Below are 24,614 nucleotides of genomic sequence, written 5' to 3'. Positions count from 1 at the left end.
AGCGTTTGATTGGTCGTTTCACGATGACTATTTCATGGTTAGCCAATCAAATAGTAGATTACAAAACCATTGCTAGACTAAATGTGTTTATAAATTGAGGACTGGGATGAGTTAGTTATGCCGCAAGGCACAAAATCGTCCGTGTGGAAGACGTTCGATCAGCCTGTTTATAAAAACAAAGATGGCAGTGGCATCAGGAAGACTGACAAAACAAAAACCATATGCAAGGTATGCAAGGCAGTTCTGAATCTGTGACAATATAGAGCTCCATGTATTACATCATGTATTACATATTAGTTAATGTTTTATTCTTCAAGTCCAGATAAGTTGAAATTTTCTTTTATTCTACTAGTACTAGTCAAGATGCAATGCATTTTTATGTTTCCTCAGTTCACTAGTCAATTCATGCAATACTCAAATGATTGAGCCTATGGTAAGAGGTTGAAAGTACTGTTTAAAATGGTTTTGTTACTTGTCAAACTTTGTGTTTAACAAATAAATAAAATTTGAAAAAAAAATCACACATTGAAGTTGTTCATTGCTTTGACAATACCATAAATAAAGTATCGTGATACATATCGGATCGTAGGTGAGGTATCGTGATACGTATCGGATCGTGCAATCACTGTATCGTCCCAGCCCTAATTTTGATGGTATTTGAATGGTATTTTCATATTTAAATGGTATTTCTATGGTATTTTTTGGTGTTTTTTTATAGTATTTGGAAGGTACTTGATGGTATTTTTAAGGTGTTTGGACGGTTTTAATGGTCTTTTTACATTTTTTATGGTATTTTTTTGGCATGTTTCCAATAAATTAGTTCTGATAAAAAAATGACACAACAAAATGAAAGAAATGTTTTCATTGGCCAGCCATTTACAACCTTAGCCTCAATTTTCTTTGTCCAAATAGACAGATCGATATACATTATTGAAATAATCAACATATCAGTGAGGTCAACGACCTTTATATGGAGTTTAATCAAACACACCCATCCTGTTTCCTAGAAGAAAAAAAATGTGGTGCACTAATAGGGACGGGTGTACTTCTAAGTTAAAATACGGGTCTCAAAACAAAATGGACAATTTTAATTAATTCAGGTTGATATAAATCACTTATAGTTGATGCCAGACTTGTCAGTCTTCAGAATAATTTGCCCAAAGTATGTTCAAACATAGATCATAGTATATTTATGTGTGATACATAAGTTGGTCTGTCTTCAGCTTACCCTACTTGTTGGGTTGGGGAAGGCAAGAGGATAATCATAGTAAAATTCCTTTTTTGTCATATAATTATTATATACTTTTCTATAGTCACAAGAGAAACCACCAATCTACCTAACCAAAGACCAGAACGTTTTTTCATTACAGTTCATGACCAGTAATAAATTGAAAGAACATATGTTATTGATGCTTATTATAAATGTATATATATATGCATACGGAACTTATTTTTACTAAAACAATAATACTGTGATGTTTGTCACTGTTTTGTGTTGTAAAAGTCTGAATTGTCAAGTGACAGATGCTGGAATTATGAAGGATGTACAAGATCACAGTAATAAGTCTACATTGTTACTTATTATACCTTATGTAAGATTCTCGCCTTATTATTGGTCAATTCCTAATCACATGACCTGAAACAATATGCAGTGTCAGAAACAGCGGTCAACATTGCCGTGGGATATTGCAATGTTCCCCGCTCCGCCCGAAAACGCACGATTGTTTCTTACGGAAAATCCCGAACATTGAGAAGGGAGACAATTCTTACAAACGCAACAGTGACACAGACAACTTGTAAACATGGAGCAGACGTCCAAGAGGTTTGCCTCAATATTTGGAATATTATTTCTATTCGGTATAATAAAATAAATAGTGCCCTTGTCTGAGGGGAATATGGAGGATTGTTTCCCCAAGGGAACATTATCTTCCCGAGCCGATATAATGTCCTATACTCAAAGAATTTTGATGGGATGGGACTTAAAGAATTTCTGGAAATAGCTGAATTCATCATTATGAGACTCATTGTTTTTAGCAATACAGTTTAAGGACTAGTTAAAATAAATCATTGATTGATCACTGTGATCACACAGCAATTTGGCTATACTACATATCTAAATAAAATACATAACAAAACTAATTGTTTTAAAACATGCAAATATAAACTAGGCAACCATGATGTTAAACTTAGTTAAATTTAGTAAAATAATGTTAACCAAACACAGTCAATCTTGCTACAGAGTCTACAACGTCAATATCTGTATCAACTTGTCCAAATTATCCATGATGAAATTGTTCTCTGTAACTAAAAAAAAATTAATACACAGGACTTTGACATTCTATCAATTTAAGAATATACAATAGATCTAAAATATCCTGTATATTATCTCATAGTATAATAGTGTAATGTACACTATCAAAAATACCCTATATCATATATATATAGTATATAGGGTGTATACTGGGTATTTTCATATGCATCATATTCATTATATTATAAAAGAAATATATATCAAAGTGAAAAATTCACTTGGACATTTCGTGTTAGTTGAATTGAAACAGTAAAATCTCTCCTACAGACTGGTTTGTACATACAAAGCATGGGCAAGGAGCCAGGGCATAGGGCAAAATACAAATGAAATGAGTAATTTAAAAAAAAAAATTTGAGAAAATAGGAAAATGTCCTCCATCCCTCACTCCCATCCTCTCTCCATATACTTGCTGATCATGATCACCTGCCATGGAAAATTCCCTCTCCAAAAAGTGTTTAACAATTATTTGAAGGATGTTTTTGTCCTTGCTCATAAAATCGTGCATAATTAAAACAGCGGAAATCCGTGAAACAAATTTTTTTTCTAAACGACCCTTAGAAAAAATACTGATATGAAATTTTATTTGATACAAATTAGATCTGTTAGTAGACTATAGGAGTCTGTTAGGAACGATTTGTGATATCGATATTGATATAAAATTCTCAGATCTAGTGTCAGGTAAACGTCGTTATTATTATACTTTATTGTCGACAGGTCGTAAAACAGTCAGAAAAAAACAATAGCCCACGGGTGATAGTTCACCACATATGGTCAGCAAACTTACCATACTTCTTTCCCTCTGATGTCTCGATGTGACCCTTTTCATCCTCCACCTTGCCGTTATGCTTTCCCATCTTTCACTTGAATACAAAAGAAAATTACTAAAAGTCACGTTATAAAATGTCCTCCATTGTTGTCGTGACTTCGGCCCTGACTGATAATACACCTCAAATTTTTACCTGTAACTTATATCACAGGTAGGCTATTTCACTGACACACTGTTAGTTTGCCTTTGAAGAGGGCTGATAGCACATTGCCACTCCTGATATCAGCTCGCCATAAACCATCAGCAGACGACATGTCAATGAGATAAACACGGCCACATATTTTCCCGCCAAAATGTATAAACCTCGTGTGCTTGTGACGTAGAGACGTTTTTCCTTTGGGTCGATATGTATGTTATGCGTATTATTCCTATACGAGGGAATTTGCTTAAGTTGTACAATATTAACTGCGTTTACACGTGTTATTCGTCGTCTTCTTCTGTTTCCGACGAAACTATGTCACATTCCACGTGACAACAGAAACGTAGAATTCTATATTGAGGGACTGGAAATATCCCTAGTGACTATGAATCGAGGAGAGTTCTCGCGGCGTCCACGCCTTAAAAGTTTTTTTTTTTCGGGGGGTGGGGCACATATAGATATATACCCCCATCAATAAAATATCTTGTTCACCAGTTTAAAGTAATCAAGTTTGACCTTTGACCTTTAACCTTAACCAATGACAACACTGAAATCTAATCAAGTATATGATTTGATGGTGTGATGTTATGGTCTGAATATGAACTAAATCTGGCCAGAGGTTCATTCATATGCGTTTAAGCTTTTAATTACAAAAAGTTGTCAACTGCGACCTATGACCTTTAACATTGACCTCCAGCATCTAACCAAGCATATGACTTAATGCTGTGACTGTTATAGTGCGCATATATAATAATAATAATGGACTTAATCTGCTCGGGGATTCGAGAGATATCTTGTACGTAAGCTGCGAAATTCAATACATTGCACCGGTTCACGCCACAGGCGCATGCATATAAGATGTTAGTTTTGTACTTTCCATAGTACCCATGCAGACCACTGTTATATCGTATTTCTTTTTAAATTAGCATTATATACGCAGGCGTCTGTGGTTCTGCTAGTGGGGTTTTCCAGTCCCTATCAGAGATAGAATTAGAACTTTTGTATACGGTGTAGCATTTGGTGTAAAATGCTACAAAGATCTCTTGTGTTTTTTTAATGTCTGATAGTTCTGCTACTCTCCTTTACGATTACCACGTTCTGTAAATCTCGAATAAGACAGTCACAAATTTTGTCACAACCCCCAACGTTCGATTTACTCAAATCGTGGAGATAAACCAGTTTAACAAACGTTTTCAAAATATGTCATTTTAACGGATTGTGAATTTAATTCGTATCACTTCCTTTATTCGAAATGAACTGAAGTTGCATTCCTTCTTGAAAATAACCTCGAAGCGAGATGCCCATATTTAACAATATACAATTATTGACTTTGTTTAGGTTAATACAAGATATTGTTAACCTGAGAAAGGTGATTTTTCCTTTATTCGAAATGAACTGAAGTTGCATTCCTTCTTGAAAATAACCTCGAAGCGAGATGCCCATATTTAACAATATACAATTATTGACTTTGTTTAGGTTAATACAAGATATTGTTAACCTGAGAAAGGTGATTTTCCCGAGGCCAGGGTTATCAATTTGCAAAGTTAAATATAACCTCTCGTACAGGGATTCGCCAGTTTCAGGTTAACATTGCATTTTGTTGAGGTCTCGACCAATCAGAAAACGGAAACAATCACAGTTATATAACAATAAGACCTTATCTCAAATACTGTCATGTAAATTTTGTTGACAACTTCGCGGTTTATTATTTACTTCCTGAATAGATTCAAGAACGATGTATTCTAGTTTATTTATCCAGATGTTGCATGGCGTATACAACTAATAAGCAACAGCACTCACAATCCACGGTCAGTATAAAACATTTATTCATATTTAATAACATTAAATGCGACGGAATTTCTTCAGACTTCAAAATATACTCATGCAAACACAACATATTTTATAGAAATACAGTTCTGCATCATATTTATTTCATGAAAGCTCTTGTGGTAAGGAAAAACTGCATGAAAATTTAGTTAGATGGGTCATTGTTATCACAAGGAAACACATTTTCTATTTTTAGTAACAGTGACGTTGACCTTTGACGTTTAGACTCGAAAAGCAATCCCAATCGAACGCTTTTAGTAAGGAAGATTTGCACCAAGTTTGAGTTTGGTCGCCTCTCGGGAACTTGAATTATAGCATGGAAACAAATTTTCTATTTTAGTAACAGTGGCCTTGAACTTTGACCTTCGAGCTTGAAAAGCAATCCCAAGCGGGTATCTTTGGTAAGAAAGATCTTCATGAAGTTTGAGTTTGATCGGCTCAAGGGTACTTGAATTATCGCACGGAAACGTCAGTGCGAACGACGCCGACGCGGCCGCCGCCGACACTGACAGCGACATAGTCATTATTATTATTATTATTATTTCTTTATTTCCTCCAAATTGAAGAGTTACAAAAAGAAATATACATTGTTGTCAAAAAAAAATAAACACATCAATTATTTACAGAGATGACCGGGTAAATGAATACATAATGAAATAGTTAAATAACTACATAATGAAAGGTCACGAAAGTAGCAAATGATACAAAAATCATTACAATGCATGTGAAGCCTGAGGTTTCCAGCGGTTGGGGAGAGCCCTACCAGCAAAGTCCTCTCAGGCTTTCACAGGCATTAACACACACGAAGGGGTGATATAATAATAATAATAGATAAATAATTGATAAATCAATTAAACAGTTATTAATTTGGCACTACTCATGTAAAAAAAAAAAAACAACATTGTATGCCATACGTGTATTACACTATTAATGCTGATATAACAACAACATTTTATCAACAAAAATAGCACTATGCAGTACAAATATCACATGATCAGATGGACTTAATCTGTAGGGAAGACTACCACCAAGTAGTACATGAATTAAGTTATATTCCGATAAGGAATGTAAGAACACGCTAAATTCTATATCAAAAACAGCACTAATAAGACACCAGAGATCGTCTCTAAGACTTTCAGTTTTTGTACAATGAAGTACTATATGTGATATACGGTCATCATGTAAAATACCACAGAAATGGCACAATTCTATAAGGTTTGTTGATCTTAAATCCGTACATAGTCGAACTATATTACTTAACTTGCTGAGATGTTCAGGGAATTTTAGTGCTACTGTCCATAAAATATGTGGAGAAATTACATCTTGAATGAGCATAAACCTACTGAAATCTGAATCGTTATTCATTCTATTGTACATCATTAATTCTTCCCAATTAAAAACAGCTTTATAGACGATTGACTTCCATTTCGAACTACTTGGAAAAACTGTATCTGAAGTATACTGCAACAACTGATTAAACAAATCATACTTGCGAAGTATTCTCACGATATCAGGAATAAAACCAGTTTGACATGATTCCTTCAAAAGATACATGAATAGACGTTTGAGAAATATAGTATGAGTTAAGTATTTACTGTCCAGCCTGCAAAGACGACCAAGAAATAAAAGTTTTCTGATGTCAATAAAACCTTCTATAGTGGTCCATCCAATTAGGGAAATGGCCATATCAGTTCTAGTTCTAATGTTTAATCCTTGAATGGATTTTACAATAAAATTTTGAGCGCGCTCTAATTTGATTAATTCGGTTCTCGATAATTGCCACAGTTCACACCCATACAGTGCAGACGGGAAAACTTTAGTCTTAATAATCTTTGAAATAGTTAAAGGATTAAGGGTCCTAGGGTGAGCACCAGATCGAACAAGAGCCATGGTTCCACTTTTCATTCTCTTACATGCAGACTCCGTTCTGTCTGCTGAACACAGTTTAAAATTTAAAACCACACCAACGTGCGTAATATTCTCAACAACTGGTAATGCTTTACCATATAAATACACATCTTTTACCAAACCTTGTTTTCTGCCTTTTGTTAAAACAACAATTTTACTTTTATCTACAGAGAATGAAAATCTCCATTTACAACTATAACTTTCACAAATTGTAACCATATCTTGTAAACCGACACTTGTGTTACTGATCAAACATATGTCATCCGCTTGTGTGGGGATATTAACCCTGGTATCAATAACAAAGGCTCCTTTTCCCGACAATTCGACATCAATTAACAGATCGTTGATAAAAACCAGGTACATTTTAGCAGATAAGGACCCCCCTTGCAAGATCCCTCTCTCCATAAGAACAGGTGAAGATTGATAACCCTTAAAGGCAACGTGACTTACAAAACCAGTATACATATTTCTCAATATAGTCCAAATTTTGCCTTTAAATCCCATTTTGTACAGTTTGAGCAATAACCCTTCGTGCCAAACAGTATCGAAAGCTTTTTTGCTATCTAAAAATGCTACGAAAGAATCAGAGTCATTTTCTAGATTATATCTCACACATTCCTGTAAGTTGAAGGAAGTGCATAGACTACATAAATTTTTCATATAAGCTGATTGTTGTCTGTTTGGAAATGTTTCAGAACCTAGTAAAAAAATCCATTCTGATAGATAAAATTGACTCGAATATTTTAAAAAAGACAGGTATGAGAGTTATACCCCTATAACTATTTGGGTCGTCTTTGGGTTTTCCATTACCCTTATACAAAGTGAAAATTGTTCCTCTTTTCCAGCCTTCAGGTATATGCTCATATTTTACAACTAAATTGAATAGTTTGGTAATGAAGCGCAATAGTCTATCACCTCCAAACTTAATGTGTTCATAAACCAGGCTATCATACCCGCCAGCTTTGCCGCTCTTAAGTTTCTTACATACTTCTCGCATTTCGTCTGTGGTAAACATTTCTGACAAAAAGATATCTTTTTCTTGATAAGACTGATTTTGAATTTCATTAACTTTAAGTAGTACATCTTGAAAAAAGTTTTCATCAAACGAATCAAGTATCTCATTCTTGAACAACTTACTAAAATGATGGCCCCATGCATTTACAATTTGTTTCATTTCAGTTTGACAACAACCATTATTTTTTGTACGATTTTTAAGTAGTTTCCAAAAGAGGTTTTGGTCAACGTCTCCAGATTTATCTATTTCGGCAAATTGCTCTTTCATATATAGATTAAAAGCATGACGAAGATTTCGTCTGAATTTTGTTTTCACAACCTTGTATTCAAAGAACATTTGATTATTCCCTCTTGGTCTGCCAGCCGCATTCCAAAACGACCTCTTGGAAACCATTTCATTATGCAATTCAGATAAATCCTTGTTCCAATATGGTTTCAAATACTTCTTAAAAGAACATCTCTGAATTGACTTTTCTGATGCCTCAAGTAAACAACATTTAATTTTGTTGTAAAATATATCAATATCATTAGTATGTACATCATCTTCCGGAATTTCAACTTTGTTGAGGAGACTATTTAAGTGATACCTATAAAGGTCGATAGACCCATTCTCTTCAGCTTTTCTCCAATTAAATCTGACCCATTCTGGACTAAAAACTTTGGAAAACTGTTTGGGAATATTCATCATACAAATTACAGGATAGTGTTCAGAAACATTTAACTCATGATCATCTAACACTTCACAATGTTCAACCAAGTCTAAACAACTTGAATTAATGATAATATGATCGATAGTCGAGAAATATCCAGTTGTTGGATAATACGTGTACATTGGACCTTTGCATTTTCCTATCACATTTACAGACACCATATTTGTATTATTCAAAAAAAGTTGGACACTTGAAGATCTGTCGTTACTAGCAAATCGACAGCGACTTCCATGGATTTGCACATTCATATCTCCGAGTATAACAACCTTACCCTTCTCGGAATATACAGAAACCATAGATTCTAAAATATCTATTTGATCTAATAAAACATCAATTGATCTGGATGCAGCAGGCATGTAAACTGAGAAAACATAAAGGTACTCACTATTTGGCATTTGAACTTCGAGACCCAAGATTCGTGGGCTATCGACAATAATTTCTTGTACTCTCAAATTATCTTTGAATAATATACAAACACCGCCTCTGATATTGCATCTATAGCGGAAAGGATCGATTTCATTGACAGGTTTGACAAAACAAGAATAGCCGGTGTTTTTAAAAGATTCAAAAAACGAAATATTACATTCCCTGATCCAATGCTCAGAGATACCACATACATCAATGTCATGTTTATGTAAACAGTTAAGAAGAAAAAGAACATCATGATTCATGGGTTAGCGGACAGTAGAAATGAAACACACGAGGAAACCGAAACGAAAGTGAAAGTACTGTTTCAAAACGAACTTAACATTTCGGAGGAGGAAACATCAAATATTATATTTGATGATATACAAAGAATTGGCCGGCCCCAGAAAAAAAACCGACCGATAAAGGTAACTTTTATGACATTCAAAGACAAAGTGCAGATAATGGCAAAAGCAAAATCAAATCTCCCCCGGGGAGGACAAGTTAGAATAACAGAAGACTTTCCAATACAAGTAAAAGATGCTCGTAAGAAACTCAGCCCCTTCTTCATGGAGGCAAGAGAAAAAGGTTCCAAGGTCTCCATGAGATATGATAAGTTGCTGATCGATGGTAAACTATACCAATATGACTATGACTCTGACAAGATTGTGCTAGTGCAACAAGAAAGGACCAAATGACGTTTTGGTCAAGGCCCACAGACAAACAATAACATTCAGTGTAATAAAGATGCAGATCATGATAGAAAAGTGCAAGGAACATTGACGTGTATTACTTGGAATATAGAGGGACTTCTATACAAACTGAAGCATTTCCCAAAGGAACTATATGATACTATAAATGAAATAGATATTGTGGGTTTCATAGAATCATTTCAAAAGCATACAAATGAATTTAAGAGCATGTTTAAAGATTATACACTATTTGAAAGTATAAGGAAAGTGAAGGTTAACAAGTCATCTGGTGGAGTCCTTGTGTGTGTCAGATCAACCTTTAGTCAGTATGTAACACAAATATTGATTGACAAATATGAAGAAATGGTCTGGCTAAAGTTTGATCTGAGACATACTACAGGAGCCTTATATGATATTGTACTGGGTTATGTATATATACCCCCAGAAGGGTCTGTGTTTTATCATGATAAGAACACAAATAGTGGTATTGAAATACTTGAGAAAGCTGTTAATGAAATCAGAAGTAAATATGAACATTGTGAGATTATAATTATGGGTGACCTTAATGCTAGGTCAGGTGTACTTAGAGATTTCATAATTGATGATGATACTTCATTTATACCCGGTCTTGATCAGGTTTATACTGGTAATAGTAACATAGGAAAAAGAAACAATGTTGATAAAACCATTAATAACTTTGGTTATAATCTTGTGGAAATGTGTGTAGTTCATGACTTACTTATAGCAAATGGAAGAGTCCCAAGTGATAGTAAAGGTGAACTTACATATTTGTCTGGAAGCGGGGGTAGTCAGATAGACTATGTGCTTGTGGGTGGGTCTCTATTCAAGAGACTTACTAGTTTAAATATTCTATCGTGTGATATTTCCAAACATTTTCCAGTAAGATGTACATTACAATTATATGAACAGTCTATGAATGGTGCCCCAACCTCAAGCACAAGTAGTAGTTCTGAACCCTGGAGTAAGATCAAATGGAAGCCAGATAAAGCGCACAAATTTGGTATGATAGTAAATAGTAATGAATTTAGAAATGAACTTGATAACATGTTGTATGATGATAATATTAGTGTTGATGAATTGTCAGAGAAACTTACTAGGTTATTGTGTGAGGTGGGCAACAAAGCAAGTATGAAGTGCAAAGGCATAGGAAATAGGGTATCTCCGAACGCAAAGTGGTTTGACGAGGAGTGTGACAACTTAAAACAACGTAAATGTATTCTATTAAATGACTTCCGGAGTACCAATAACATGGATATACTTCACCAATATCTTGATGTTAGGAAGTTATACAGATCAACTTGTCGTCAAAAAAGTCAGGACCATAAAAAAGAGCTAGCAGAGACTCTCACAACATCAGCCGTTAATAAAAATGCTTGTGACTTCTGGAGCAAAGTTAAAGGTATACTCAAACGAGGAACCAGTATTAAGAACACCATAACATCAGATGAATGGAAAAACTATTTCGAGAAACTTTTAAATCCAGTATTGGAGGAAAGTGATGATAGTTTCAGTGAACATGTGAAATCAGCTCTAAGAGAACATAGTGAAAAATGTGAAGCATGTGAACAATCTAATGATGACTCTATACTTAATGCATACATAACAGTTGATGAAGTGAGAAATGCGATACATGATCTTAAAAGTAACAAATCGCCAGGTGAAGATACAATTCCTAGTGAATTCTTTAAACAGACGGTCAACGTCGGAATGCCGAGTGTACTACAAAAACTGTTCAATCTAATTTTACAGAATGGAAAGTTTCCAGAAAACTGGACAACCAGTATCATTGTGCCGTTATATAAAAAGGGTGACATTAACGACACAGGAAATTACAGAGGTATTTCACTATTAGCTGTGATGAGCAAGATCTTCACAAAAATTTTGTGTACACGAGTAAGGGCATGGTCAGATCTAAACAATACGCTGTCGGAAGAACAGGCAGGATTCCGAAAAGGTTATTCAACAATAGACAATATATTTAGCTTGCAAGCAGTTATACAGAAATACCTGTCAAAAAAGGGAAATGTGTTTTATTGCGCTTTTGTAGACTTTTCTAAGGCGTTTGACTGTATTAATCATGAAAAGCTATTTTATTGCCTAATACAACAAAATCTTCATGGCCGAATAATAACTGTTCTACAGGACATGTACTCTTCTGTAAAAGCTAAAGTGAGACTAAATGATAATCTATCTTCAAGCTTTGAATGTAACTCTGGTGTAAAACAAGGATGTATACTCAGTCCGCTATTATTTGCCAGCTACGTCAATGAGCTATCAGAAATGTTAAATGAAGACAGTGAACTTCAGTCAGGAATTTATATAACAGAAATCATTCGGAGACTCACACATTTATTGTTTGCTGATGACCTGGTTCTGCTCAGTGACACGGTAGTAGGTTTACAAAAGAAGCTGAATACTCTTGCTCAATATTGTTACAAGTGGAATATGAAAGTCAATCTTGGGAAAACAAATGTAGTAGTGTTTAAGAACGGAGGACATTTATCTTCTACAGAACGTTGGAAATACAATGGTGAACAAATAGTAACTGTGAACTACTATAAATATCTAGGAATTATTTTCTCCTGTCGCCTGAAATGGAGTGCAGCATGTAAAACACTAACACAACAAGCTACAAAGGCATTAAACATGATAAAGAACTGTCTGACAAGGATTGGTAAAAGAGATACAACCATTGCTTTTAAACTGTTTGATAGTATGATATCACCTATATTATGTTATGGTGCTGAGATATGGGGTACAAATTACCAGAAAGATATAGAAGCAGTCCAGACCAAGTTTTGTAAGTGGTTACTATGTACAGGAAGTAATACCAACAACTCCATAGCTCTAGGCGAATGCGGTCGTCATGAACTGAGTGTCAATTATTTTTGCAAACCCATTAAGTATCTTCTGCGCCTATTCAGAATGGAATACAGCCGTCTTCCAAAACAATGCTTCATTATGCTGCGCCATCTTGATGAGCATGACAAAGTAACCTGGTGTACACAAGTAAAAAACCTACTATTCTACAATGGTTTCGGTATAGTATGGGAACATCAAGGAGTTGGTGATGAAAAAAGGTTTATAGATGCATTTAAACAACGTTTACGAGATATTAATCTTCAGAAGTGGTCAGAATACTTAAGGGAATCTCCAAAATGTGAACTATACTCCCGTATAAAACCTGCTTTACAAACGGAGAAGTGCATAAATACCTTATCATTCACTCTTAGATTCGCATTATTAAACCTGAGATGCTCTACACATAACTTGGAGATAGAAACGGGTAGGAAAAATAATACTCCTCGGAATGAAAGAACTTGTAAGATATGTAATATGAAGGAGGTAGGGGATGAATTGCACTTTATGCTGAAATGTCCCATACTGAAAGACATTAGAGTTAACTTTTTGCCGTCGTGGTGTTATACAAGTCCAACAATGTCAAACCTCGTCAAAATACTGCGTTCGGAGAATGCCACTATGATAAAGAATATTGCTATCTATATCAAAAAAGCAAACGATGTAAGAATAGAGATGCTAAATAGTTAAGTGAACATTTTATTTAAATACAATATGTACTACATGTGTGATACTACTATTCAAATTACAAGTTATACATATGTATTATGTTATACATTATTATTATATAACTAATATGATATATGATATGAATGTTAATATACTTGAGTACACAAGTGATACATAACATGTAAAATTATACTGCGCCCTGATGCTGGGTGTTTACTTATCTATATGTCTATCTATGACGATGCCAATTAACTAATTAATGTTGTAATGGTACTATGGGCTGGAGGCCTTTTTGTACAATAAATATTATTATTATTATTATTATTATTATTATTATTATTAAGAAGGTAGGGCATACCGGCCATAATACCCTCAATGTTCCAACACATGAAGTTAAAGTTAGTAGGTGTCTCCATGTTGATTCTGGAAGACAGTTCTTGGCATCCACTCTCGGACATGGACACCTTTTGGCCAGAACATGGGATCTTCGATACGTTTTGTAATAGATTCATCGTCCACTACATTCAATTGCGCAGATGCAGTGTGTTTCCAAGACCGAGCGAAGTATCGTAAATAAGTGTATGTGATAGAGTTCTCATACAAGAAATCGCGCAAAGCATTTTCGGACGACACCTTTTTATCAATACCATGAATGTAATACCGTCGGCCTCTCCTTTTCTTTCTAGGAATGAAACGAACGAACAGTGAGCCAGAGGAAATCACTGGTGATGAGTTACGTTTCTCAGGTTTTTCCAAATTATTAGAAACACACACGGAAGAAGGAAAATGAACAGGAATCGCGGTTACGGGTTGCTTCAGATAACTTTTGTCTGAATCTTTTTCAATTTGCATGAAGTGGTCACAAGTAGGCGGGATGGAGGTTTCATCTTCCGTAACATCGCGTATAAGTTCTGGAGTTTTGCACTGTGTATCTTTGGATACGCTGGTAATTGGTTTTGTCGGCGAAGGACGTGATGGAGATGGTGGTGTAACAGTTTTAGAAGATCCACATTGTCCTTTCTTCACAGTAGTCGAGGGCCGCTCGGAGTGTTCTTCTTTTCCCTGCTTTACTTGTCGCTTGACATCATTCATTTGCTTTTTTATGTAGAGTATGACATTTTCTTCTTAGTCAGTTGAAAAGAAAGTATCATAACGATTGTTTATTAATAAATTTAAACTTCATTGGAATTAAAACCGAGCTCACTTATTACACACGAAATATTCTACGTACAATTTTTCTATAATATTCAATGTAAAATACTAAAGTATATTACCGGTTATTTTCGCGGTGAAGTAACGAGACACGCAACCCACTAGTATCCGTAATATAATGATTTTATCGGATAGATAATGTGATTACCGGGCTCCGTCTAAAATGACCAGTTTTGAAGAATTTCTAAACAGCCACTGTTAAAACATCTATGTTGGAGCAAAAACAAACACGTGTTTGAAACGGAATCTAACTTTCTCATATCTCTTGAGAGCGAAAATTGTCATCGGCGTAAATTTATTTTCCTCGTTTTCAGTAAAGCTCCCAAAAACATACTCCCGCGAAAATAACCGGTTATATACGGCATGATGCATCTTTTTACGTATGTAATTTTAATTGAATAATACAGTTATTACTGTATATCTTAAGAAATCTCACTCAGTTTTGACAGTCCATACACAAAGGGTAATCTTGTAAATGTAGGGCGATCTACTTCACATATGTCCAAAGGCTTGATGGGCCTGTTTATATTGTCAATACACAGTGCACCATGGGCTGATACACGTATTTGAATTTGATTTCGCCGGTAGTATTCATAAAGGATTAAAATCTTCCTTGATTTGATTTGATTTGATATAAATATATTTATTGTCAAACTTACAACAAAGGATTAGGCACAAGTTATAACATTTACATATAGAAGACTAATGACAATGAAAACATGCACATTTCTACAATAATACAATATATATATGTTACATCAAAGTCTGTTGTTACATTTAATAAAACAATTGCACACATCCAAACAAAGAATTCACTCCACGGTAAGTTTACAATAAAAAAAAGTGAATATTGCTGAAAATTCTGGAGAACCCACTTTGTTAAAAACAATTTATCTAAACTAATACTACAAAATAGATAATGTTCGACTCTTCCAAATGATTCGTCTCGTCTTTGAAACACACTCCACACACGCGCATGCGCACATCAGATCTAATACACAATATTTCCAAGATTTATTGTCTTGTTTGAAAAAAAGTTGTACTAATATATCACAGATATTTATTCACATTGTATATGGAATTATGTTCGACACATCCTTATTTGATCTATTGATCTTTGTATTTCAGCCACAACTGTCTTTTTCATCAGCAAGTCCTCATTTCCCTGGAACTGTAAATAAAGCAAACAACAAGCATTGGTAATACTTATTTTACTTATAAAACGGAATACATATAGACATACCACTCACAGAAAAATTAAATGTTACATCAACCTTCACGAACACCTTTTTAAATGGTAAAACAGCGCAAGATAATACAGTATGATATTTTATGTAATTTTGTATTTTTATTTAATTTGTAATTTTATGTACCCATCCAAAAGTAATCTGATCGTATGTTTTTCATTAGTAACGCTAAGGAATGTTATACTTTTTTATCAATTAGATAAAAGATGAGCTTCACGTGTTTTTTGTAATTTTATGTAATTTTGCATTTTTATGTAATTTGTAATTTTATGCAATTTTATGTACCCGTCAAAAAGTAATCTGATCGTATGTTTTCATTAGTAACGCTTTATTAATTTGATAAAAGATGAGCTACACGTTGGCCCTAAATGACCCTAGTTGTCGATGGGCCGTAAAACATAAACAAACAAAAAGCTACACGTACACCTGTATACTTACGGTAAGAGGATGTGTCGATTTCATCAGGTAAAACAGGAACATTGACCTGGAATCGTTCCTGTACCTTATTCATTATTGTGGCCTCCATCTCGTTGGCGATGAAGGTGATGGCCATGCCCTTCGTGCCGAATCTCCCAGCTCTAGCAACCTGCAAAGGTTATGATATTTTGAATATTTGAAGAATTGTTTATGAATAGATTAAAGAAAACAGTGGTCTATTACTCCACACGTCCATTCAAATGCTTTGAAAGGACAATCAGTCGCTAAAATACATGTCTGCAACATTGCCTACATTTTAAGTATGGGGACTAAAATGTATCATGAATATATACTTGTTCAGGTCAGTGTTTTTGGTCTTGTAAATCTAATATAATGTAATAAATCATATATCACTTAAAGGCTAAACATAGACTCTGTGCGAGACTTCTTATCTACCAGTAAGAAAAGTGCCTATATTAGTTTTAGTGTTTTCAAGTCATATAGTCTCATCAAATCACCACGCCTACCATAAACAGATAAAGAACCCAGGCTTTTCATTACCCGCATTTAGCATCTTGTCGAGGTTCATATTCAGCTGGAGTCGTCTACTCGTGTGACAATCCTTTTTTTCATAGAAATTTGTCCATGTCCAAGAGTTTTCCTTAGAAACTTTTTCCGACCTGCTTTCTGCCAGATCGTTATCTTTTCAGAGCATCAAAACTATTGTCTTATGGGGAGAAATGTCCTTAAAGCAGTCTGTGTCAGAGCACTAGTTACCGATGAATATGACGTAAATATTATTAGTTGTGTCAGAGCCCTTACAGCAATCTCTACCAGAGTTATCGTTCCTTTCACTCACTAACATGAATGTAGCAGAGCGCAAGGAACCCTGGGAGAGATTGCTCCTACAGTAATTAATCTTTCAGGAAACGTGTCCATGGAGAAACATCACTAGTTTAGCGAGAGACCCCATAGTACTTACCCTATGGAGAAAGGTGTCCGAGTCCTCTGCCATGTCGTAATTGAAGACAATGTTGACTCCGACAACGTCCATCCCTCGGCCAAAAAGATTCGTGGACACCAAGAGTCGCTTCTCGAATTCCTTAAATTGTTTGTATCGAGATAGCCTATAACAAAACAAAAAATGTCCATTGTTTCTGCTTTTCGACATGTTTGGCCTCGACATGTTTAAGTAACAAATACACGTGATGTCAATTATTAGTGAAATGAATGTCGAATGAGTGTCGTCGTCGTCGTTGTCGTTGTCGTTGTCGTTGTTGTTAGAGCAATACGCACCTTTCCTCTTGCTTCATGGCACTGTGGATGGTAATGGCTGGGAAGTTCTGGTCCAACAGCAACTTGGCTAGAGCCACACACCTCTGGACGGACTTCACAAATATGATCACCTGTAAACAATAACATAATGTTTTGTAATGTACACATGAATTCATTAAGGTAAAAATCAATGACCGAACTCATGTTTTCTAATTTTCAATTAAAACAGTTTTTAACAATTTGGAAGTTCGGTCTTTTAGCTATACGGCTGTATACGCGTAGGCCCATCTCTTGAAACAGGACTACATATATAAAGGCCATTATCGTGTACAAATCCCAGAAGGCGAATAACTTACAATTTACATGTATCGAGAGATTTAAGATGAAATTATTGCAATCTGATTAAAATACAGATCATAATACTATCGTGTTGAGCCTCAACACGATAGTATTAGGATCTGTATTTTAATCAGATTGAAATTATTGAATTCAAAGTTAATGAAAACTGAAGACGCATCACTGACATTGGTTTGTTTAGGTCGATGGAATAACCGAGGATACTATGACTTACCTGGTTGAATTCCAGGGCATCGAGAAGTGTCACGAGTTTTCTGTTCTTCTCCTTCTCTGTGACCTGGACATAAAACTGTCGAAGGCCGTGCAGGGTCAACTTGGAGCAGTTGTCTACAAAGACCTCCAATGGCTGAAACGGAAGAGGTTATGATAATTTGAATCTAGAATGGAAAAGGGATGTTTAGGGAGACGTTATATGTTTCTGTTCAATTAAGTATTTGCCGTATACAAAGTTTATAAGTTATTTATCATTAACAAATCAATAGAAGGTTAATATCGGCAACATCGAGCCCCAGATTAAAGTAAATTTTTATATATAAACAATATGAGTCAAAAAAGTAATATGAACGGTAATATTCCGGTAATAAACACTGGATCCTTGCAAAGGTTTGTCTGCAGGATACGAATTCCTTGAAATGTTAATATGGGACAAAGAAGAAATTCTAACAGCCGAAGGGTTTATGGTTGTTATTTCAACTAATACCAAACATACTAGTCTTACTGTATCTAATTGTATTTTCTAGTACTGTTTATATATTATATGAATGAATTTGTATTATCTGTGTCTTCATAAAGGAGCGGATTGCCTCGACAATGGTATTTTTCATATTCACACTGTTAGAATTACTTCTTTGACCCATATATATATAAATAATAGATAGGCCGCCCAGTGATTTAATGTTGGGACCAACGACGTTCTGAAGGACAGGTCTTCGGTCACATTTGAAAACGTCATGGTCAAAAGGCCTCAATTGGTTGCGAAGGAAAGCTTCAGAGTGTCAAACGGATTAATTTCCAATGTAGACATCTTTGTTTCATTATTATGTAGGCACAAATCTTTTACGAAACCAAGATTTCTACTCCATCGGTGTGCAATCCATTCGTGCAGTAGCAGAAAACTCCAAGAGAAAACACCTCATTCTGTCATACTACCGGTAGACAACTTCATAACCGATGAAACAGATTTGTAGTTTCGTCGTAACATTAAAAAAAAACACACACACATGGACGGTCAGATATTTGTGTCGAAGAATAAATATCCATGGGTGCATTCATTTTGTTTCTCCCGGGAGATATCTCCATTGGCGAGAAGGCGTTTTGTGACCCGAAGAATGCTCCATGAATTGATAGAGCATTTGTGTCGTGTAGAAACCGTTTATGATTGAGACAATGAAGTCCCTATATTTTGCACTGTGCCGTTTTTGAAAGGTTATGATGAAATAACTGTCGGGTCAGACTTTAACCAGAATAATAACTTCCCCACATTTTCTCCGTAGTTTGTGTAACCATTATGCTTCTATCACAGATAATGGGGATATCACACAGAGAATGGGGCCGCGGTGGCCGAGTGGTTTAAGGTGTCCCGACACTTTATCACTAGCCCTCCACCTCTGGGTTGCCAGTTCGAAACCTACGTGGGGCAGTTGCCAGGTACTGACCGTAAGCCGGTGGTTTTTCTCCGGGTACTCCGGCTTTCCTCCACCTCCAAAACCTGGCACGTTCTTAAATGACCCTGGCTGTTAATAGGACGTTAAGCAAAAACAAACAAACCAAACATCGATCACAGATTCGTAGAGAACGTCTCTTAGATATTCCATATATCGAATATCACGGTGCATTGTCTGTCCGTGTTTGTACCAACATATCGGTAATATCTTTTATGGAGTGTTTTGTTATAGGACAGAATCGATAAAACATATGAACGAAAGACAGGCTTTCAGGGAGCGATTTTGAAAAATAAAGGAACGAGACGACGTGTTACGGAAGAGACAAATGGCGTATCCTTCATCAATTACACCAGCCACTAGCCCGAGTTTCCTCTGGCCCTGACACCATGTCTGGTGTGAGTCAGGGCCAGAGGAAACTCGGGCTAACCAGCCACGTACGTTTATATACCCGAGTTAGATCCAGGTGGTGCCTCGTTCTCGAGATGACAACCGGGGTGGTGGTGATGACGGAACCATCAGGTACATCGACGAGCACCGAGCACGACATTCTTCATATCACACAGCAAAATAGAATATTTCTTGATTACTTCAAGATGTCTCCATCGTGACACTTCCGTTATAGAGTCTGAACTACACGCCTTGCTATTCAATTCGTTATCAATTATTTTATATTTTATTAACACCAGATGTCGCTTCTGCATATCCCGAAGCCGATATACTAGTGGAGTTATCGTCCGTTTGGGTCCGGTTTTTTACTGTTGAAATGAAACTAAAGCATTTTCTTCGGTCATAAAAACGGCGTTTCAAAGGTATTCCACTATCAGAACTGTCCCGAATTTATAAAAGGCACACATTCACCATTTATAAATAGTTGTTGGTTTATCGAAACAATTCAATCTGGTTCCACGAGAAATCGTTAGCTGTGATTGGTTGTAGGTATTTTTACTATAGTCATTTCAATTCAAAATATGTTCACCAATTGATCAACAGACGAATGATCAGTATGGCACTGACACGGCGGCCTTATTCTTCTGTTTTGAAATCTGAATGTCCGAGTACAGGTGGCATATGTTGTTAATTCTCCGCGAGATATTTGCTTCCACAATACCTTCCTTGGCTCGCACATCTGGCACTGTGAAAACGAAAGCTATCAGTGGTCAATTTGTAGCTATGATCGAACCATTTCCTTGAAAATGACAAAGACTGGTGGAATTTTTGATAAAGATACAATGAGTCCAAGATGGAGTCTTCGGTAGATATCTTCATTTGATAACCGGCCGAAGTTGAAAATCAGGCGTAACGGAAGATACCCAATGAGTAGGTTCTGAATGGCAGCTTTCGGGACAATGCCGAGGTATGGAATGATGAGTAGTATGGTCCGGGACGTTGAGAAGATGGCATATCAAAATTTGTATAATTACATCCTGCATAAACCTCCTGCAGACAAGACGAGATTCCTTCCCAAGGGTGGCGCTGAACATCATGACTTGTTTCTCGTGTGGCGTCATTCTGAATATATCTTGAACATCTTTCCTCATGTCTGCGAAAGTAGATAAAATATATCCTGAAATGTATTGTACTTTTACAAACATCAAACCTTTAGGGAAATATATTGAATTTGATGGAGTTGCTGTAGCTCCTTATCCAGTTTTTTTTTTTTTTTTTTTACATTTCTTAGGCCTATTTTTAAATTCCTCTGTTGCCTCCTTGGTACCAATACCTTAGACCCTCGGCATCACTGACCCGCCTTAGGTTGTCTTGATAAGAGGCACAATATCATACCTTTGTGGAAATATGTTTTTTTTAACATACATGTATACCAGCAAGCATTAAAATGGTCACATTGTGAGTAGTCGATTTTTTTTTGATTTTTTTTTTTCCAATTGGAAATATAAATTTCCAGTTTTTAAAGTTTTAAATACAATGATTTACCCTTCATATGAAAATTTGTACGACATAATTCTGATCAGACAGTAGATTCTATACAGGATAATTGCATACCTAGTATTTCAAGCATCTTGTCACACTCGTCCAGGATAAAATGGCGGATGTTTCCCAGTTTGAGTGTCCCTTTCCGAGCCAGTGCTAAGATGCGGCCGGGAGTTCCTATGACAATGTGGGGACAGTTCTTTGACATCGTCTCTTCGTCTTGTTTGATAGTGATTCCTCCGAAAAACACAGCGACCTTGACACTGTTCATATGACGAGATAGCTTCCGGTAGTCGTCTGCAATTTGGAAGGCAAGTTCCCGGGTGTGTGTCAACACTATGACAGAAACCTGCAAAAATAAATGAAAAACTAACATGAAAACTGTGTCTATTTGTCTGATTTTACTGGATTATATACAGGTTAAGGAATGGCAATACCTTTCCTGACCTTTTTTTTTAACAAGCATACGTTTTCCATGTGCTGTGCTCGTGTGTTCAATAAATTGCATAAAATTGTTAGATTTTACAATATTTTATAGATTCTAGACTGAATATATTTTTTTTCTGAGATCATACTGCTGCACGTTTCAAGCAGTATTTTTAGATAGAACATCAGTATATAGAAGTGAAGACCGTTAACTATTACCCGTCGTCTTCCCGGGAAATTAAGGAGTAATTAAGACTGTGTTGTAACAAAAATTATCAACATATGAAATTAAAGCTCACCTGTCCGTCCACAGGGTCCAACTGTTGAAGTGTGGCCAGAACAAACACAGCAGTCTTCCCCATACCAGACTTGGCTTGACACAACACGTCCATCGACAACACTGCTTGCGGGATGCACTCGTGTTGAACTGCATAACATATAATTTTCAGGTGAAAAATCATGTACTTTTTAATCGTTGTTCATTTTGAGACTTGACCTTGACCCATATTTGACCTTAATTTGCATAACAAGAGTCTAACATGAAACAAAGACGCTTACTCTCCCGAAACACGTGGTCCAGTTCTTCTTTTACTTTTTTTGCAATGTCACTTAAACGTATACCAGTTTTGTTTTCTTGCATCAGCATCACTAAACAAATGAGCAATTTACTCTATATTGTGTGTGGATTTTTACCTTGTGATGGATGTTCAAATCCACAGTCGGCGATGGACCGCAGAAGTTCCGGCTTGAGAAGGAAGTCCCTGAATCCCGAGCTATGTATAGAAACATATTCCCCTTTCATGTTGCCCCCGGAGACATGGCCAGCTTTCTTAGGGGGCGTGGTTTCATCTTCAGGCTCTTCAATATAATTAAGTTCTGTGTCGATATCATCCATGGGATCCATCGTCACAAAGATATTCAATGTTTGAAACTGCAACAGAAAATTTCCTGGTTTATCTACAGTTCTAGGTTAGTTATTTCAAATTAAATTATATCAATTTTAAAGAGATATTGTCGGGAAATATCTTTGAAGCGAAACTGACTTAATTACAACACTAATTGTTCTATTGGTACCTAAATTCGGGGATTTTTATAGTTATTAGCTGGCAATTCATAAATACTGTGCATAGCTTCACTCGGGCGGAGATAAAAAGTGGCAGTCCAGTGTTCTTTGATAAATGTACTCGTTGATTTCTAGAGACTTAAAAAGTTAGTTTATGGATAATAAACGTTATGAAGTGTAACGGTTCTCAGTATGAATATCGAATGATTTACAGTTACATTTATGATTTATACTTACATTTAATGATCTAAACTTACATTTAATGATACTTTCATATAATGATTTATACTTACATATAATGATTTATACTTACATTTAATGATTTATACTTACATTTAATGATTTATACTTACATTTAATGTTTATACTTTCATATAATGATTTATACTTTCATATAATGATTTATTCTTTCATTTGATGATTAGTTACATCTTATTATAAATGTAGTTACAATGTAAAAGTGAAATCGGAAATAAAACGGACGACTGCAGGTTTTTTTTTATTTCCGAAACAAAATCATTCCATTTACGATTTGTAAAATATCTCAAATAGCAATCGGACAGTGACTTTTGGGAATATGATAATAAAATAAAATGTTATGTAAATCACTGTTGGAACAAATAAATACCTGTACGTATATAGTTCTGTTTAAGACAGCGAGCAAAATCCGACTGGTGGTATTCCGTCAAAACGTGTGTATATGTGTTAGTTGGAAAACACATTGCACCACCGTTTGTAATATATTCTGGCATTTGTCCCATTTCTATGTCGGGTGTACGACTCATCTCCCCTGAGAATACGGTTCTGTGTGCTGTGTTTACATTCTAATAAGTATTTCATGTACAGCACGAAATCTATATAATTGCTACAGAATGACGTGTCGTGTTGAACATTGATTAGCATATTGAGACGAGTAGATAATCATATAGGGAAATATGTGAATTACATACGTGTTTATATGTAACAGTTTAAATGGTGTGCAAGGCCGGTCATATTGGCCAATTAAATAGTCGTGTTGGCTAAGTGGTACGTTACTGAAGTACGGTTGGCAGTGTTTTCCCATGATAAGATTTTTTTTTTTTTACATGTGACAGTGCATATTTTGTTTGTATGTTTTACATTTGATTTGTATTCAATTCTAAATTCAAATATCGTCATCCTTCCGGCAACTTGAACAACAAGATACCCCAACTACCGAGAACATTCGGTTTTACAAATTTTGAAAATTAAAATATATAAATACCTTTGATAAGCTTAAGTTTCCTATGTCAGTTAATAAATACTTATCAGCGACCGCATTTGTGTGTGTGTGTGTGTGTGTGTGTGTGTGTGTGTGTGTGTGTGTGTGTGTGTGTGTGTGTGTGTGTGTGTGTGAGTGTGAGTGTGTGTGTGTGTGGTTTTTTTTTTTTTTTTTTTTTACCTGTATGTACAGTACAGGCACATAAATTGAGCGCGAGACAGAGACCAGACTCAGTAAGCCAAATTATACTGTATATTTTTGTAATGACTTTCACTGTTCGCTGTTGGTCGCCCCAAATCGCTTGTATTTTGTGAATAATTTGAATACAATATCGCATCGAACAGACTAGTTTGCGGTCAAGTTACTCTTCAACGTGTACACGTATGAAATAATATGATTCTCT

General features: G+C 35.6%; 2 protein-coding genes across 2 annotated transcripts in view; both read right to left on the bottom strand.

Annotated features, from left to right (window-relative positions):
• LOC117322096 (choline transporter-like protein 2) overlaps positions 1 to 3,297 on the bottom strand; it is a 66,902-nt gene extending 63,605 nt beyond the window's left edge. Inside the window, exon 1 of the mRNA XM_033876845.1 lies at positions 3,096 to 3,297. Within this exon, the coding sequence (XP_033732736.1) occupies positions 3,096 to 3,165 (70 nt within the window). The 5' untranslated portion in view covers positions 3,166 to 3,297. The remainder of the gene's footprint in view (positions 1 to 3,095) is intronic.
• An 11,866-nt stretch (positions 3,298 to 15,163) lies between these two features.
• On the bottom strand, positions 15,164 to 23,712 carry LOC117322095 (spliceosome RNA helicase DDX39B-like). Its single transcript, XM_033876842.1, has 10 exons — positions 23,600 to 23,712; positions 22,602 to 22,839; positions 22,208 to 22,335; positions 21,555 to 21,831; positions 20,975 to 21,093; positions 18,104 to 18,235; positions 17,554 to 17,663; positions 17,240 to 17,384; positions 16,279 to 16,426; positions 15,164 to 15,764 (listed from the first exon to the last, which is right to left on the bottom strand). The coding sequence occupies exons 2-10, from the start codon at positions 22,810 to 22,812 to the stop codon at positions 15,751 to 15,753; spliced, it is 1,284 nt and encodes a 427-aa protein (XP_033732733.1). The 5' UTR covers positions 22,813 to 22,839; positions 23,600 to 23,712; the 3' UTR covers positions 15,164 to 15,750.
• Positions 23,713 to 24,614: the final 902 nt, after the last annotated feature.

The sequence above is a fragment of the Pecten maximus genome, chromosome 2 (genome assembly GCF_902652985.1).
Source record: "Pecten maximus chromosome 2, xPecMax1.1, whole genome shotgun sequence".
Lineage (NCBI taxonomy): Eukaryota > Metazoa > Mollusca > Bivalvia > Pectinida > Pectinidae > Pecten > Pecten maximus.
This window is presented reverse-complemented; position numbering and strand designations above follow the sequence as displayed.